Source organism: Salvelinus alpinus, chromosome 13 (assembly GCF_045679555.1).
Source record: "Salvelinus alpinus chromosome 13, SLU_Salpinus.1, whole genome shotgun sequence".
NCBI classification, from domain to species: Eukaryota; Metazoa; Chordata; class Actinopteri; order Salmoniformes; family Salmonidae; genus Salvelinus; species Salvelinus alpinus.
Window position 1 is genome coordinate 55,364,953 of NC_092098.1, and position 14,305 is coordinate 55,379,257.

Consider the following 14,305-nt stretch of genomic DNA (forward strand, 5'->3'; position numbering starts at 1 on the left):
ACCAGGCCAACCACTCCACCAGACCAACCACTACACCAGACCAACCACTACACTACACCAGACCAACCACTAAACCAGACCGACCACTACACCAGACCAACCACTAAACCAGACCGACCACTACACCAGACCAACCTCAGGCGGGTGGTCGAAAACTGCCCGAAAGCGGCGGGTGAACACTGCGTAATGAAGACACTGACTTTAATACCAAAGTTCTACCACCTTTAGTCCACGTTGCAGCTAGTATAATTATTTAGTCCATGGTTTTAGTCCATGTTGCAGCTAGTGTAATTATTTAGTCCATGATTTTAGTCCTTGTTGCAGCTAGTATAGTTATTTAGTCCATGTTGCAGCTAGTATAGTTATTTAGTCCATGTTGCAGCTAGTATAGTTATTTAGTCCATGTTGCAGCTAGTATAGTTATTTAGTCCATGTTGCAGCTAGTATAGTTATTTAGTCCATGTTGCAGCTAGTATAGTTATTTAGTCCATGTTGCAGCTAGTATAGTTATTTAGTCCTTGTTGCAGCTAGTATAGTTATTTAGTCCATGTTGCAGCTAGTATAGTTATTTAGTCCATGTTGCAGCTAGTATAGTTATTTAGTCCATGTTGCAGCTAGTATAGTTATTTAGTCCATGTTGCAGCTAGTATAGTTATTTAGTCCATGTTGCAGCTAGTATAGTTATTTAGTCCATGTTGCAGCTAGTATAGTTATTTAGTCCATGTTGCAGCTAGTATAGTTATTTAGTCCATGATTTTAGTCCATGTTGCAGCTAGTATAGTTATTTAGTCCATGTTGCAGCTAGTATAGTTATTTAGTCCATGATTTTAGTCCATGTTGCAGCTAGTATAGTTATTTAGTCCATGTTGCAGCTAGTATAATTATTTAGTCCATGATTTTAGTCCTTGTTGCAGCTAGTATAGTTATTTAGTCCATGTTGCAGCTAGTATAGTTATTTAGTCCATGTTGCAGCTAGTATAGTTATTTAGTCCATGTTGCAGCTAGTATAGTTATTTAGTCCATGTTGCAGCTAGTATAGTTATTTAGTCCTTGTTGCAGCTAGTATAGTTATTTAGTCCATGTTGCAGCAAGTATAGTTATTTAGTCCATGTTGCAGCTAGTATAGTTATTTAGTCCTTGTTTCAGCTAGTATAGTTATTTAGTCCATGTTTCAGCTAGTATGGTTATTTAGTCCATGTTGCAGCTAGTATAGTTATTTAGTCCATGTTGCAGCTAGTATAGTTATTTAGTCCTTGTTGCAGCTAGTATAGTTATTTAGTAAATGTTGCAGCTAGTATAGTTATTTAGTCCATGTTGCAGCTAGTATAGTTATTTAGTCCATGTTGCAGCTAGTATAGTTATTTAGTCCATGTTGCAGCTAGTATAGTTATTTAGTCCATGTTGCAGCTAGTATAGTTATTTAGTCCTTGTTGCAGCTAGTATAGTTATTTAGTCCATGTTGCAGCTAGTATAGTTATTTAGTCCATGTTGCAGCTAGTATAGTTATTTAGTCCATGTTGCAGCTAGTATAGTTATTTAGTCCATGTTGCAGCTAGTATAGTTATTTAGTCCATGTTGCAGCTAGTATAGTTATTTAGTCCATGTTGCAGCTAGTATAGTTATTTAGTCCATGGTTTTAGTCCATGTTGCAGCTAGTGTAATTATTTAGTCCATGGTTTTAGTCCATGTTGCAGCTAGTGTAATTATTTAGTCCATGGTTTTAGTCCATGTTGCAGCTAGTATAGTTATTTAGTCCATGTTGCAGCTACTATAATTATTTAGTCCATGGTTTTAGTCCATGTTGCAGCTAGTATAGTTATTTAGTCAAGGTCGCAGCTAGTATAGTTATTTAGTCCATGTTGCAGCTAGTATAATTATTTAGTACATGGTTTTAGTCCATGTTGCAGCTAGTATAGTTATTTAGTCCTTGTTGCAGCTAGTATAGTTATTTAGTCCATGTTGCAGCTAGTATAATTATTTAGTCCATGATTTTAGTCCATGTTGCAGCTAGTATAGTTATTTAGTCAAGGTCGCAGCTAGTATAGTTATTTAGTCCATGTTGCAGCTAGTATAATTATTTAGTCCATGATTTTAGTCCATGTTGCAGCTAGTATAGTTATTTAGTCAAGGTCGCAGCTAGTATAGTTATTTAGTCCATGTTGCAGCTAGTATAATTATTTAGTCCATGATTTTAGTCCATGTTGCAGCTAGTATAGTTATTTAGTCCATGCTTTAAGTCCATGTTGCAGCTAGTATAATTATTTAGTCCATGGTTTTAGTCCATGTTGCAGCTAGTGTAATTATTTAGTCCATGATTTTAGTCCTTGTTGCAGCTAGTATAGTTATTTAGTCCATGTTGCAGCTAGTATAGTTATTTAGTCCATGTTGCAGCTAGTATAGTTATTTAGTCCATGTTGCAGCTAGTATAGTTATTTAGTCCATGTTGCAGCTAGTATAGTTATTTAGTCCATGTTGCAGTATAATTTAGCACTAATATCAACGCAACATACATTTAAACTAGAGAAGAAGTTTGAGTTCCAGGTGTCCCTGTCATGCCAATAAGATAACCAGTAATGATATGGGTAATAAGATAACCAGTAATGATATGGGTAATAAGATGTGGGTAATAAGATAACCAGTAATGATATGGGTAATGAGATAACCAGCAATTATATGGGTAATAAGATAACCAGTAATGATATGGGTAATAAGATATGGGCAATAAGATATGGGTAATAAGATAACCAGCAATGATATGGGTAATAAGATAACCAGTAATGATATGGGTAATAAGATAAACAGTAATGATATGGGTAATAAGATAACCAGTAATGATATGGGTAATAAGATAACCAGTAATGCTATGGGTAATAAGATAACCAGTAATGATATGGGTAATAAGATATGGGTCATAAGATAACCAGTAATGATATGGGTAATAAGATATCCAGTAATGATCTGGGTAATAAGATAACCAGTAATGATACGGGTAATATGATATGGGTAATAAGATAACCAGTAATGATATGGGTAATACGATAACCAGTAATGATATGGGTAATAAGATAACCAGTAATGATATGGGTAATAAGATAAACAGTAATGATATGGGTAATAAGATAACCAGTAATGATATGGGTAATAAGATAACTAGTAATGATATGGTGTAATAAGATAACTAGTAATGATATGAGTAATAAGATAACTAGTAATGACATGAGTAATAAGATAACAAGTAATGATATAGGTAATAAGATAACTAGTAATGATATGGGTAATATGATATGGGTAATAACATATGGGTAATAAGATAACTAGTAATGGTATGGTGTAATAAGATAACTAGTAATGACATGAGTAATACGATATGGGTAATAAGACAACCATGGGTATTAAGATATGGCTAATAAGATAAATAGTAATAATATAGGTAATAAGATAACTAGTAATGACATGAGTAATAAGATAACTGGTAATAAGACAACCATGGGGATATGCATAATAAGATAACAAGTAATGACATGGGTAATAAGATAACCAGTAATGATATGGGTAATAAGATAACCAGTAATGATATGGGTAATAAGATATCCAGTAATGATCTGGGTAATAAGATAACCAGTAATGATACAGGTAATATGATATGGGTAATAAGATAACCAGTAATGATATGGGTAATAAGATAACCAGCAATGATATGGGTAATAAGATAACCAGTAATGATATGGGTAATAAGATAAACAGTAATGATATGGGTAATAAGATAACCAGTAATGATATGGGTAATAAGATAACTAGTAATGATATGGTGTAATAAGATAACTAGTAATGATATGAGTAATAAGATAACTAGTAATGATATAGGTAATAAGATAACTAGTAATGATATGGGTAATATGATATGGGTAATAACATATGGGTAATAAGATAACTAGTAATGATATGGTGTAATAAGATAACTAGTAATGACATGAGTAATACGATATGGGTAATAAGACAACCATGGGTATTAAGATATGGCTAATAAGATAAATAGTAATAATATAGGTAATAAGATAACTAGTAATGACATGAGTAATAAGATAACTGGTTATAAGACAACCATGGGGATATGGGTAATAAGATAACAAGTAATGACATGGGTAATAAGATAACCAGTAATGATATGGGTAATAAGATAACAAGTAATGATATGGGTAATAAGACAACCAGTAATGATATGGGTAATAAGATAACCAGTAATGATATGGGTAATAAGATAACCATGGGTAATAAGATAACCAGCAATGATATAAGATATGATATAAGATACCCAGTAATACGTCCATAAGAAAATAATAAGAGTATGATATGAATCCAATTCAATAAGAGAATATACAAACATAAAAAATTCTTTAAATCATTTAAATGATTAATTATATAAAAAGATTGAGTATCCATCACCTTACGCAATCTAAATTTGAATATTTCTGGAACAATGTATTGGGCTGTAGGATTCAGCTGGTCCAGATATCAGGAACAATGTATTGGGCTGTAGGGTTCAGCTGGTCCAGATATCAGGAACAATGTGTTGGGCTGTAGGATTCAGCTGGTCCAGATATCAGGAACAATGTATTGGGCTGTAGGGTTCAGCTGGTCCAGATATCAGGAACAATGTGTTGGGCTGTAGGATTCAGCTGGTCCAGATATCAGGAACAATGTGTTGGGCTGTAGGATTCAGCTGGTCCAGATATCAGGAACAATGTGTTGGGCTGTAGGATTCAGCTGTTCCAGAGATCAGGAACAATGTGTTGGGCTGTAGGATTCAGCTGGTCCAGATATCAGGAACAATGTGTTGGGCTGTAGGATTCAGCTGGTCCAGATATCAGGGACAATGTGTTGGGCTGTAGGATTCAGCTGGTCCAGATATCAGGAACAATGTGTTGGGCTGTAGGATTCAGCTGGTCCAGATATCAGGGTCTGGTTTTAGTAATCTGCATTACAGAAAAAAACAAAGATAATGAAATAGTGAGAGAGAGAGACAGAGAGAGAGTTCACAAACCTGTTCTACTAACAAACTGAAGCCTCAGGACCAGAACATCCAATCAGAATGAACCAAATTACAACACAGTCAAAACAAAACTACATTGCTTATTGGGAAGCACAAGCACAAAGCAAAATGCAGTGCTATCTGGCCCTAAATCGACAGCACACCGTGGCTAACTATTTGACCATGGTTACTGATCAAAACCCTAGATAAACCTTGACAAAGTACAGGCTCAGTGAGCACAGCCTTGCCATTGAGAAGGGTAGACAGAGGAAAACCTGGCTCCCTGTAGAGGAAAGGCTGTGCAACCACTGCACCACAGCAGAACCTGAGACAGAGCTGCATTTCCTGACAAAATGTCAAAAATATAAAACAATTAGAGAGTGTCTTTTCCCCAAATATGAAACCCTTATTTAAGGTTTCAAAGACCTCTCTGATGAGGACAGGCTACCCGTCCTGTTGGGGGAGGACGCAGAGAGCTGTGGGTTGGCAGCGCACTACATTGCTGCCTGCCATAAGTTGAGGGACAGTGTCTGACAGACCAATCAACCTGCACATGTCCTCTACTGTATGCTTATTGTTATTGTTGAATGTATGGTTATTTTGACCCTTGGTTATTGTTGTCCCATTGACATTTGTGATTCTTATTATATTAATATTGTAAATATCCAAAGTAAGCTTTGGCAATATGTACATTGTTAAGTCATATCAATAAACAACATTTAATTGAATTGAGAGAAAAAGAGAGAGAGAGAGAGAGAGATTAAAAAACAGATTAAATCTGACCATCACTCTTGCTGCAGATGAAGTTGAATTTGTCAGTCTCAGGCAGGCCGACCCACTTCCCCCCGTCTCTCTCTATGGCCCCCGTGTTCCCAGACTGCTCCTTGCTGGTGTTGTAGCCCTCCCCGTCGGCCCAGTTGTGGTAGCAGGACTCTTCTCCATTGACCCAGAACCAGAAGTCCAGGGTGCAGGTGTACCTCAGGCCCAACCAGACGTAGGGACTGGAGGCCTTCTTGGCTTCCTGTTGGACCCAGTGCTGGATGCTGTGGTTGTGGACAGACACCAGCTCCATGTTCAGGTCTCTGCAGTGAACCAGGGCTTCAGACCACGTCTTGTTCTCTGAGACCAGGACCAGCTTATCTGGAGGAAGAAGAGGATATGGAGATTCATGCTAAATATTCACCAAATAACATTGATTCTAAAGTAAAAAAAAAAAAAATGTATGAATATGTATCTAACCTCCCCACTCACCCCCCTCACCATCATAGCAGATAAAAGGATGTTCGGTGGTAGAAGGGTGATCATTCCACTTTCCAGATGGGAACTGAACTTCCACACAGAGCTCTTCGTGCCTCCTTCCTCCCACAGATCCCCCGTTTGCCCCGTTTGGCTCGCCTGCCATCCAGTTTCTGAAGGTTGAGCCACTCTGGTCGGACCACCTCCAATCTCTATACAGGCCGATCCACACCTTTTCCTGTAACTGTTTTGCAAATGCTGATTATGTTTTTAACACGGTGCTCAAAGTGCAAGACAAATTAGTTGAAGTAAAGTGAACTTGCCTGTATGGTGTCCCGTATGGCCTTCATTATGATGTTCTTCTTTGTTTTATCCCTCATATAGTTCTTCTGTATGGTGTCCTGTATGATGTTCTGTATGGTGTTCTTCTCTGCTTCATCCCTCACACTGGCCAGGTACGTGTGGTTCTTCTGACAGTAGCGCTGAGCATCACTCCAAGTCTTCTTTTCAGTGATGAGGATGTACTTAGTGAGATTTGTGTCTATTTGAAAGAACAGAAGGTATATAAGACGGGATGAGATATAAAATAACATGTTCCAATAAAGACAAGTTCATATAGACAAATACATGTCTGTAAATAAACAGGTAGAATAAAAAGATTTTCAATAAAATATGAATCTGTTGACTGAATCCAAACCCTTTGGTGTTTGACTGGTTGACAAACAGAAAGATGGAAGGAAGGACAGTGAAAAGGCTGACTGACAGGGGAGCTGACTGGTTGACAAACAGAAAGACGGAAGGAAGGACAGTGAAAAGGCTGACTGACAGGGGAACTGACTGGTTGACAAACAGAAAGACAGAAGGAAGGACAGTGAAAAGGCTGACTGACAGGGGAACTGACTGGTTGACAAACAGAAAGACGGAAGGAAGGACAGTGAAAAGGCTGACTGACAGGGGAACTGACTGGTTGACAAACAGAAAGACGGAAGGAAGGACAATGAAAGACGGAAGGAAGGACAGTGAAAGACGGAAGGAAGGACAGTGAAAAGGCTGACTGACAGGGGAACTGACTGGTTGACAAACAGAAAGACGGAAGGAAGGACAGTGAAAAGGCTGACTGACAGGGGAGCTGACTGGTTGACAAACAGAAAGATGGAAGGAAGGACAGTGAAAAGGCTGACTGACAGGGGAGCTGACTGGTTGACAAACAGAAAGATGGAAGGAAGGACAGTGAAAAGGCTGACTGACAGGGGAACTGACTGGTTGACAAACAGAAAGATGGAAGGAAGGACAGTGAAAAGGCTGACTGACAGGGGAGCTGACTGGTTGACAAACAGAAAGACGGAAGGAAGGACAGTGAAAAGGCTGACTGACAGGGGAACTGACTGGTTGACAAACAGAAAGACAGAAAGAAGGACAGTGAAAAGGCTGACTGACAGGGGAGCTGACTGGTTGACAAACAGAAAGAAGGACAGTGAAAAGGCTGACTGACAGGGGAGCTGACTGGGTGACAAACAGAAAGATGGAAGGAAGGACAGTGAAAAGGCTGACTGACAGGGGAACTGACTGGTTGACAAACAGAAAGACAGAAGGAAGGACAGTGAAAAGGCTGACTGACAGGGGAGCTGACTGGTTGACAAACAGAAAGACGGAAGGAAGGACAGTGAAAAGGCTGACTGACAGGGGAGCTGACTGGTTGACAAACAGAAAGACGGAAGGAAGGACAGTGAAAAGGCTGACTGACAGGGGAGCTGACTGGTTGACAAACAGAAAGACGGAAGGAAGGACAGTGAAAGACGGAAGGAAGGACAGTGAAAGACGGAAGGAAGGACAGTGAAAAGGCTGACTGACAGGGGAACTGACTGGTTGACAAACAGAAAGACGGAAGGAAGGACAGTGAAAAGGCTGACTGACAGGGGAACTGACTGGTTGACAAACAGAAAGACGGAAGGAAGGACAGTGAAAAGGCTGACTGACAGGGGAGCTGACTGGTTGACAAACAGAAAGACGGAAGGAAGGACAGTGAAAAGGCTGACTGACAGGGGAGCTGACTGGTTGACAAACAGAAAGACGGAAGGAAGGACAGTGAAAGACGGAAGGAAGGACAGTGAAAGACGGAAGGAAGGACAGTGAAAAGGCTGACTGACAGGGGAACTGACTGGTTGACAAACAGAAAGACGGAAGGAAGGACAGTGAAAAGGCTGACTGACAGGGGAGCTGAGTGGTTGACAAACAGAAAGACGGAAGGAAGGACAGTGAAAAGGCTGACTGACAGGGGAGCTGACTGGTTGACAAACAGAAAGACAGAAGGAAGGACAGTGAAAAGGCTGACTGACAGGGGAGCTGACTGGTTGACAAACAGAAAGATGGAAGGAAGGACAGTGAAAAGGCTGACTGACAGGGGAGCTGACTGGTTGACAAACAGAAAGATGGAAGGAAGGACAGTGAAAAGGCTGACTGACAGGGGAGCTGACTGGTTGACAAACAGAAAGACGGAAGGAAGGACAGTGAAAAGGCTGACTGACAGGGGAACTGACTGGTTGACAAACAGAAAGATGGAAGGAAGGACAGTGAAAAGGCTGACTGACAGGGGAGCTGACTGGTTGACAAACAGAAAGACGGAAGGAAGGACAGTGAAAAGGCTGACTGACAGGGGAACTGACTGGTTGACAAACAGAAAGATGGAAGGAAGGACAGTGAAAAGGCTGACTGACAGGGGAACTGACTGGTTGACAAACAGAAAGACGGAAGGAAGGACAGTGAAAAGGCTGACTGACAGGGGAGCTGACTGGTTGACAAACAGAAAGACGGAAGGAAGGACAGTGAAAAGGCTGACTGACAGGGGAGCTGACTGGTTGACAAACAGAAAGACGGAAGGAAGGACAGTGAAAAGGCTGACGGACAGGGGAGCTGACTGGTTGACAAACAGAAAGACGGAAGGAAGGACAGTGAAAGACGGAAGGAAGGACAGTGAAAGACGGAAGGAAGGACAGTGAAAAGGCTGACTGACAGGGGAACTGACTGGTTGACAAACAGAAAGACGGAAGGAAGGACAGTGAAAAGGCTGACTGACAGGGGAGCTGACTGGTTGACAAACAGAAAGACGGAAGGAAGGACAGTGAAAAGGCTGACTGACAGGGGAGCTGACTGGTTGACAAACAGAAAGACAGAAGGAAGGACAGTGAAAAGGCTGACTGACAGGGGAACTGACTGGTTGACAAACAGAAAGACAGAAGGAAGAACAGTGAAAAGGCTGACTGACAGGGGAACTGACTGGTTGACAAACAGAAAGAAGGACAGTGAAAAGGCTGACTGACAGGGGAGCTGACTGGTTGACAAACAGAAAGATGGAAGGAAGGACAGTGAAAAGGCTGACTGACAGGGGAACTCACCGTAGCAGACAAAATGATGTTTTGTTTCACAGTTCTCATCATGCCAAAACCCATTTCGCATCCACACACAGAACTCATTGTTTTTTACATTATTTGGTTGGCCCGCTTCCCAAAACATCACCGTCCCTAACTTTGTGTCTCCCGGAGACCACCTCCAGCTGGTGTTACACAGCCCTATCCAGGCTGGTTCAGTTAATAACCAAGCCTCGACTGTGTTATTGAGCTTGTTCATATCTGCCATGTCGTCTATGGAGGCCAGGTCAGTGTAGTTCTGTCTACAGTAACTCTGAGCTTCAGTCCAGGTTTTATTCGTGTTCACAAAGTGGAACTGATGAGAGAGGCATGATGGGAGGACAGACAGACCTGTGGAGAACAAACCAACATTATGAGAGGAGGACGGACAGACCTGTGGAGAACAAACCAACATTATGAGGGGAGGACAGACAGCCCTGTGGAGAAATAACCAACATTATGAGGGGAGGACGGACAGCCCTGTGGAGAACAAACCAACATTATGAGGGGAGGACGGACAGCCCTGTGGAGAACAAACCAACATTATGAGGGGAGGACGGACAGCCCTGTGGAGAAATAACCAACATTATGAGGGGAGGACAGACAGCCCTGTGGAGAACAAACCAACATTATGAGGGGAGGACGGACAGCCCTGTGGAGAACAAACCAACATTATGAGGGGAGGACGGACAGCCCTGTGGAGAACAAACCAACATTATGAGGGGAGGACGGACAGCCCTGTGGAGAACAAACCAACATTATGAGGGGAGGACAGACAGCCCTGTGGAGAACAAACCAACATTATGAGGGGAGGATGGACAGCCCTGTGGAGAACAAACCAACATTATCAGGGGAGGACAGACAGCCCTGTGGAGAACAAACCAACATTATGAGAGGAGGACGGACAGCCCTGTGGAGAACAAACCAACATTATGAGGGGAGGATGGACAGCCCTGTGGAGAACAAACCAACATTATGAGGGGAGGATGGACAGCCCTGTGGAGAACAAACCAACATTATGAGGGGAGGACAGACAGCCCTGTGGAGAACAAACCAACATTATGAGGAGAGGAAGGACAGCCCTGTGGAGAACAAACCAACATTATGAGAGGAGGACGGACAGCCCTGTGGAGAACAAACCAACATTATGAGAGGAGGACGGACAGCCCTGTGGAGAACAAACCAACATTATGAGAGGAGGACGGACAGCCCTGTGGAGAACAAACCAACATTATGAGGGGAGGGCAGACAGCCCTGTGGAGAACAAACCAACATTATGACTGTACTAACAAAACACACACACACAAACTAACCTGAAAACACACAAACTAACCGTTGACATCAATGATAATGGTAATTGATGACAGACAGGCAGGCTGGCAGACACTGGGCGAGCTCTTGGGAACAGACAGACAGACAGACAGACAGACAGACAGACAGACAGACAGACAGACAGACAGACAGACAGACAGACAGACAGACAGGCAGGCAGGCAGGCAGGCAGACAGACAGACAGACAGACAGACAGACAGACAGACAGACAGACAGACAGACAGACAGACAGACAGACAGACAGACAGACAGACAGACAGACAGGCAGACAGGCAGACAGGCAGGCAGGCAGGCAGGCAGGCAGACAGACAGACAGACAGACAGACAGACAGGCAGGCAGGCAGGCAGACAGACAGACAGACAGACAGACAGACACTGGGCGAGCTCATTTTACACAGCCAGGGGACGGTGAACTATGTGAGCGATGAAGGAAGAGTTTACCATTGTAAAGGAGTGCTGTATAGCCGGGGCGCGGCGAATATCGTCACGAACTAAAACACAACAAATAAGGAAACATTCTCAGACAAATCAAAAGATCTGCTTTCCCAGAATGCACCATGTCTGGTGACTGTTGAAATGGTTCATCACGGAGCAGAACTTAGTTTGTAGACACCACATGAGTTTAATTATTGTTTTTGACTCCATCCCTCATACCCCACCTCTCCATCGGTTTTGACTCCATCCCTCATACCCCACCTCTCCATCGGTTTTGACTCTATCCCTCATACCCCACCTCGCCATCGGTTTTGACTCCATCCCTCATACCCCACCTCTCCATCGGTTTTGACTCCATCCCTCATACCCCACCTCGCCATCGGTTTTAACTCCATCCCTCATACCCCACCTCTCCATCGGTTTTGACTCCATCCCTCATACCTCACCTCTCCATCGGTTTTAACTCCATCCCTCATACCCCACCTCTCCATCGGTTTTAACTCCATCCCTCATACCTCACCTCTCCATCGGTTTTGACTCCACATCTCATACCCCACCTCTCCATCGGTTTTGACTCCATCCCTCATACCCCACCTCTCCATCGGTTTTGACTCCATCCCTCATACCCCACCTCGCCATCGGTTTTGACTCCATCCCTCATACCTCACCTCGCCATCGGTTTTGAGCGGGGCATTCAGCGTTCGCCTGCCAGGCTCCAGAAATACAACTCGAGTGCTAACAGCCATGTAAAACGAGCTCACACACACACACACACACACACACACACACACACACACACACACATCCACGCACGCACAAACACACACGAAAACACACGGACACCAACCTGAGAAGAACAGGAGCAACAGAGAGTGGCCCATCCCTGGAGAATGGAGGGATAACAGTCTGGTGAACACATACCAACAACTAAACTTTAACTTCTAGCAGCAGCATGGGTCACATGCTTCAGATTTTGAATTTAACGTCATGAAATCTAATGACTGAAAAAACATTTAAAAAAATAAAATATTGACCTATTTATGGGAATTTTGACTTTATGGATGGTTTGCACTTCCAAACTTTTCTGTTATTCTACTACTCAAAAATATATTTATAAGCATTACAACATTTATTAAATATCAACACACATTTATGTTTACTAAATAACACACATTTATGTTTACTAAATAACAATACACATTTATGTTTACTAAATAACAATACACATGTTTACTAAATAACAATACACATTAATGTTTACTAAATAACAATACACATTTATGTTTACTAAATAACAATACACATGTTTACTAAATAACACACATTAATGTTTACTAAATAACAATACACATTAATGTTACTAAATAACAATACACATTAATGTTTACTAAACAACAATACACATTCATGTTTACTAAATAACAATACACATGTTTACTAAATAACACACATTAATGTTTACTAAATAACAACACAGTAATGTTTACTAAATAACAACACACATTAATGTTCTCTAAATAACAATACACATTAATGTTACTAACTGTATTGTACTTTATTCTTTACAAAGTAGACATGTAGAGTTATGAAAGAAATCCTCATACCTGATGTTTGTTGTAGTCGATGTTGTTTCTTGATATTGTTGTCAGCTCTCCCTCTGAGTGGCTCTGTCCCCTCTGAGACAGGTGGGTGTTATACAGCTACATTATACAGTACTTCCTGCTTTTTGACCTCATAACGTGGTGATGTCACAGTGGAAGGATGAAAGGCATCCCTGTCAGTTATTTGGTCTTAGTTCTTCCTCGTAGAGACATGCAAAACACTGGTCGAAGAAAAAACCCAAACAGGAAGAAGGAAATCCAGAATTCTCCAACTGGGATTTCTGGGAAACAAAAATTAATTGCAACCCTCCATGTGGCTAAACTCTACGAACATGTTGGATTACAATATAATATCTCCTTTAAAAAAGTAAATAGGAAGAACAAAGAGAGAAATCAACAGTCAAATCCAGCCAAAGTAAATAGGCTTAGATAAAGAACCTCCTGTCTCATTCACTCAGCTCCCCTGTCAGTCACCCTGCTCTCAGGTATTTACCTCTCTGTCAGTCACCCTGATCTCAGGTATTTACCTCTCTGTCAGTCACCCTGCTCTCAGGTATTTACCTCTCTGTCAGTCACCCTGCTCTCAGGTATTTACCTCTCTGTCAGTCACCCATCTCTCAGGTATTTTTCTCCCTGTCAGTCACCCTGCTCTCAGGTATTTACCTCTCTGTCAGTCACCCTGCTCTCAGGTATTTACCTCTCTGTCAGTCACCCATCTCTCAGGTATTTACCTCTCTGTCAGTCACCCTGCTCTCAGGTATTTACCTCTCTGTCAGTCACCCAGCTCTCAGGTATTTTTCTCCCTGTCAGTCACTAACGGTCGTCTGAAGAAGAAGTGGACCAAAGCGCAGTGTGGTAAGTGTTCATGATTTATTCATAAAACTAAACACTGAATAACAAGAAACAAAGAACGAACGAAACCGAAACATTTATGCCTGGTGCAGACACAAAACAGAAAACAACTACCCACAAAAACACAGGTGGGAAAAGGCTACCTAAGTATGGTTCTCAATCAGAGACAACGATAGACAGCAGCCTCTGATTGAGAACCACACCCGGCCAAACACACAGAAAACATAGAACACAAAACATAGAATGCCCACCCCAACTCACGCCCTGACCAAACCAAAATAGACATAAAAAGGATCCCTAAGGTCACGCCCATCTCTCAGGTATTTTTCTCCCTGTCAGTCACCCTGCTCTCAGGTATTTGCCTTCCAAAGAGTCATCAAAGAACCGTTTTGTCCAAAAATTGTTCTTAGAACGTT

The 14,305-nt window shown here is 41.8% G+C and overlaps 1 protein-coding gene across 3 annotated transcripts; it reads right to left on the bottom strand.

Moving 5' to 3' along the window:
- Positions 1 to 3,386: 3,386 nt before the first annotated feature.
- LOC139537945 (C-type lectin lectoxin-Phi1-like) lies at positions 3,387 to 13,150 on the bottom strand. Of its 3 annotated transcripts, XM_071339851.1 has the most exons (6): positions 13,041 to 13,145; positions 12,284 to 12,319; positions 9,658 to 10,020; positions 6,290 to 6,806; positions 5,813 to 6,169; positions 3,387 to 4,973 (listed from the first exon to the last, which is right to left on the bottom strand). In XM_071339851.1, the coding sequence occupies exons 4-6, from the start codon at positions 6,429 to 6,431 to the stop codon at positions 4,966 to 4,968; spliced, it is 507 nt and encodes a 168-aa protein (XP_071195952.1). In that variant the 5' UTR covers positions 6,432 to 6,806; positions 9,658 to 10,020; positions 12,284 to 12,319; positions 13,041 to 13,145; the 3' UTR covers positions 3,387 to 4,965. The 3 variants fall into 3 exon arrangements, with proteins under 3 accessions (XP_071195952.1, XP_071195950.1, XP_071195951.1); XM_071339849.1 differs by lacking the exons at positions 3,387 to 4,973; positions 5,813 to 6,169 and having other exon boundaries at positions 6,437 to 6,806; positions 13,041 to 13,150; XM_071339850.1 differs by lacking the exons at positions 3,387 to 4,973; positions 5,813 to 6,169 and having other exon boundaries at positions 6,437 to 6,806; positions 12,284 to 12,342; positions 13,041 to 13,150.
- Between the last annotated feature and the right edge of the window lie 1,155 nt (positions 13,151 to 14,305).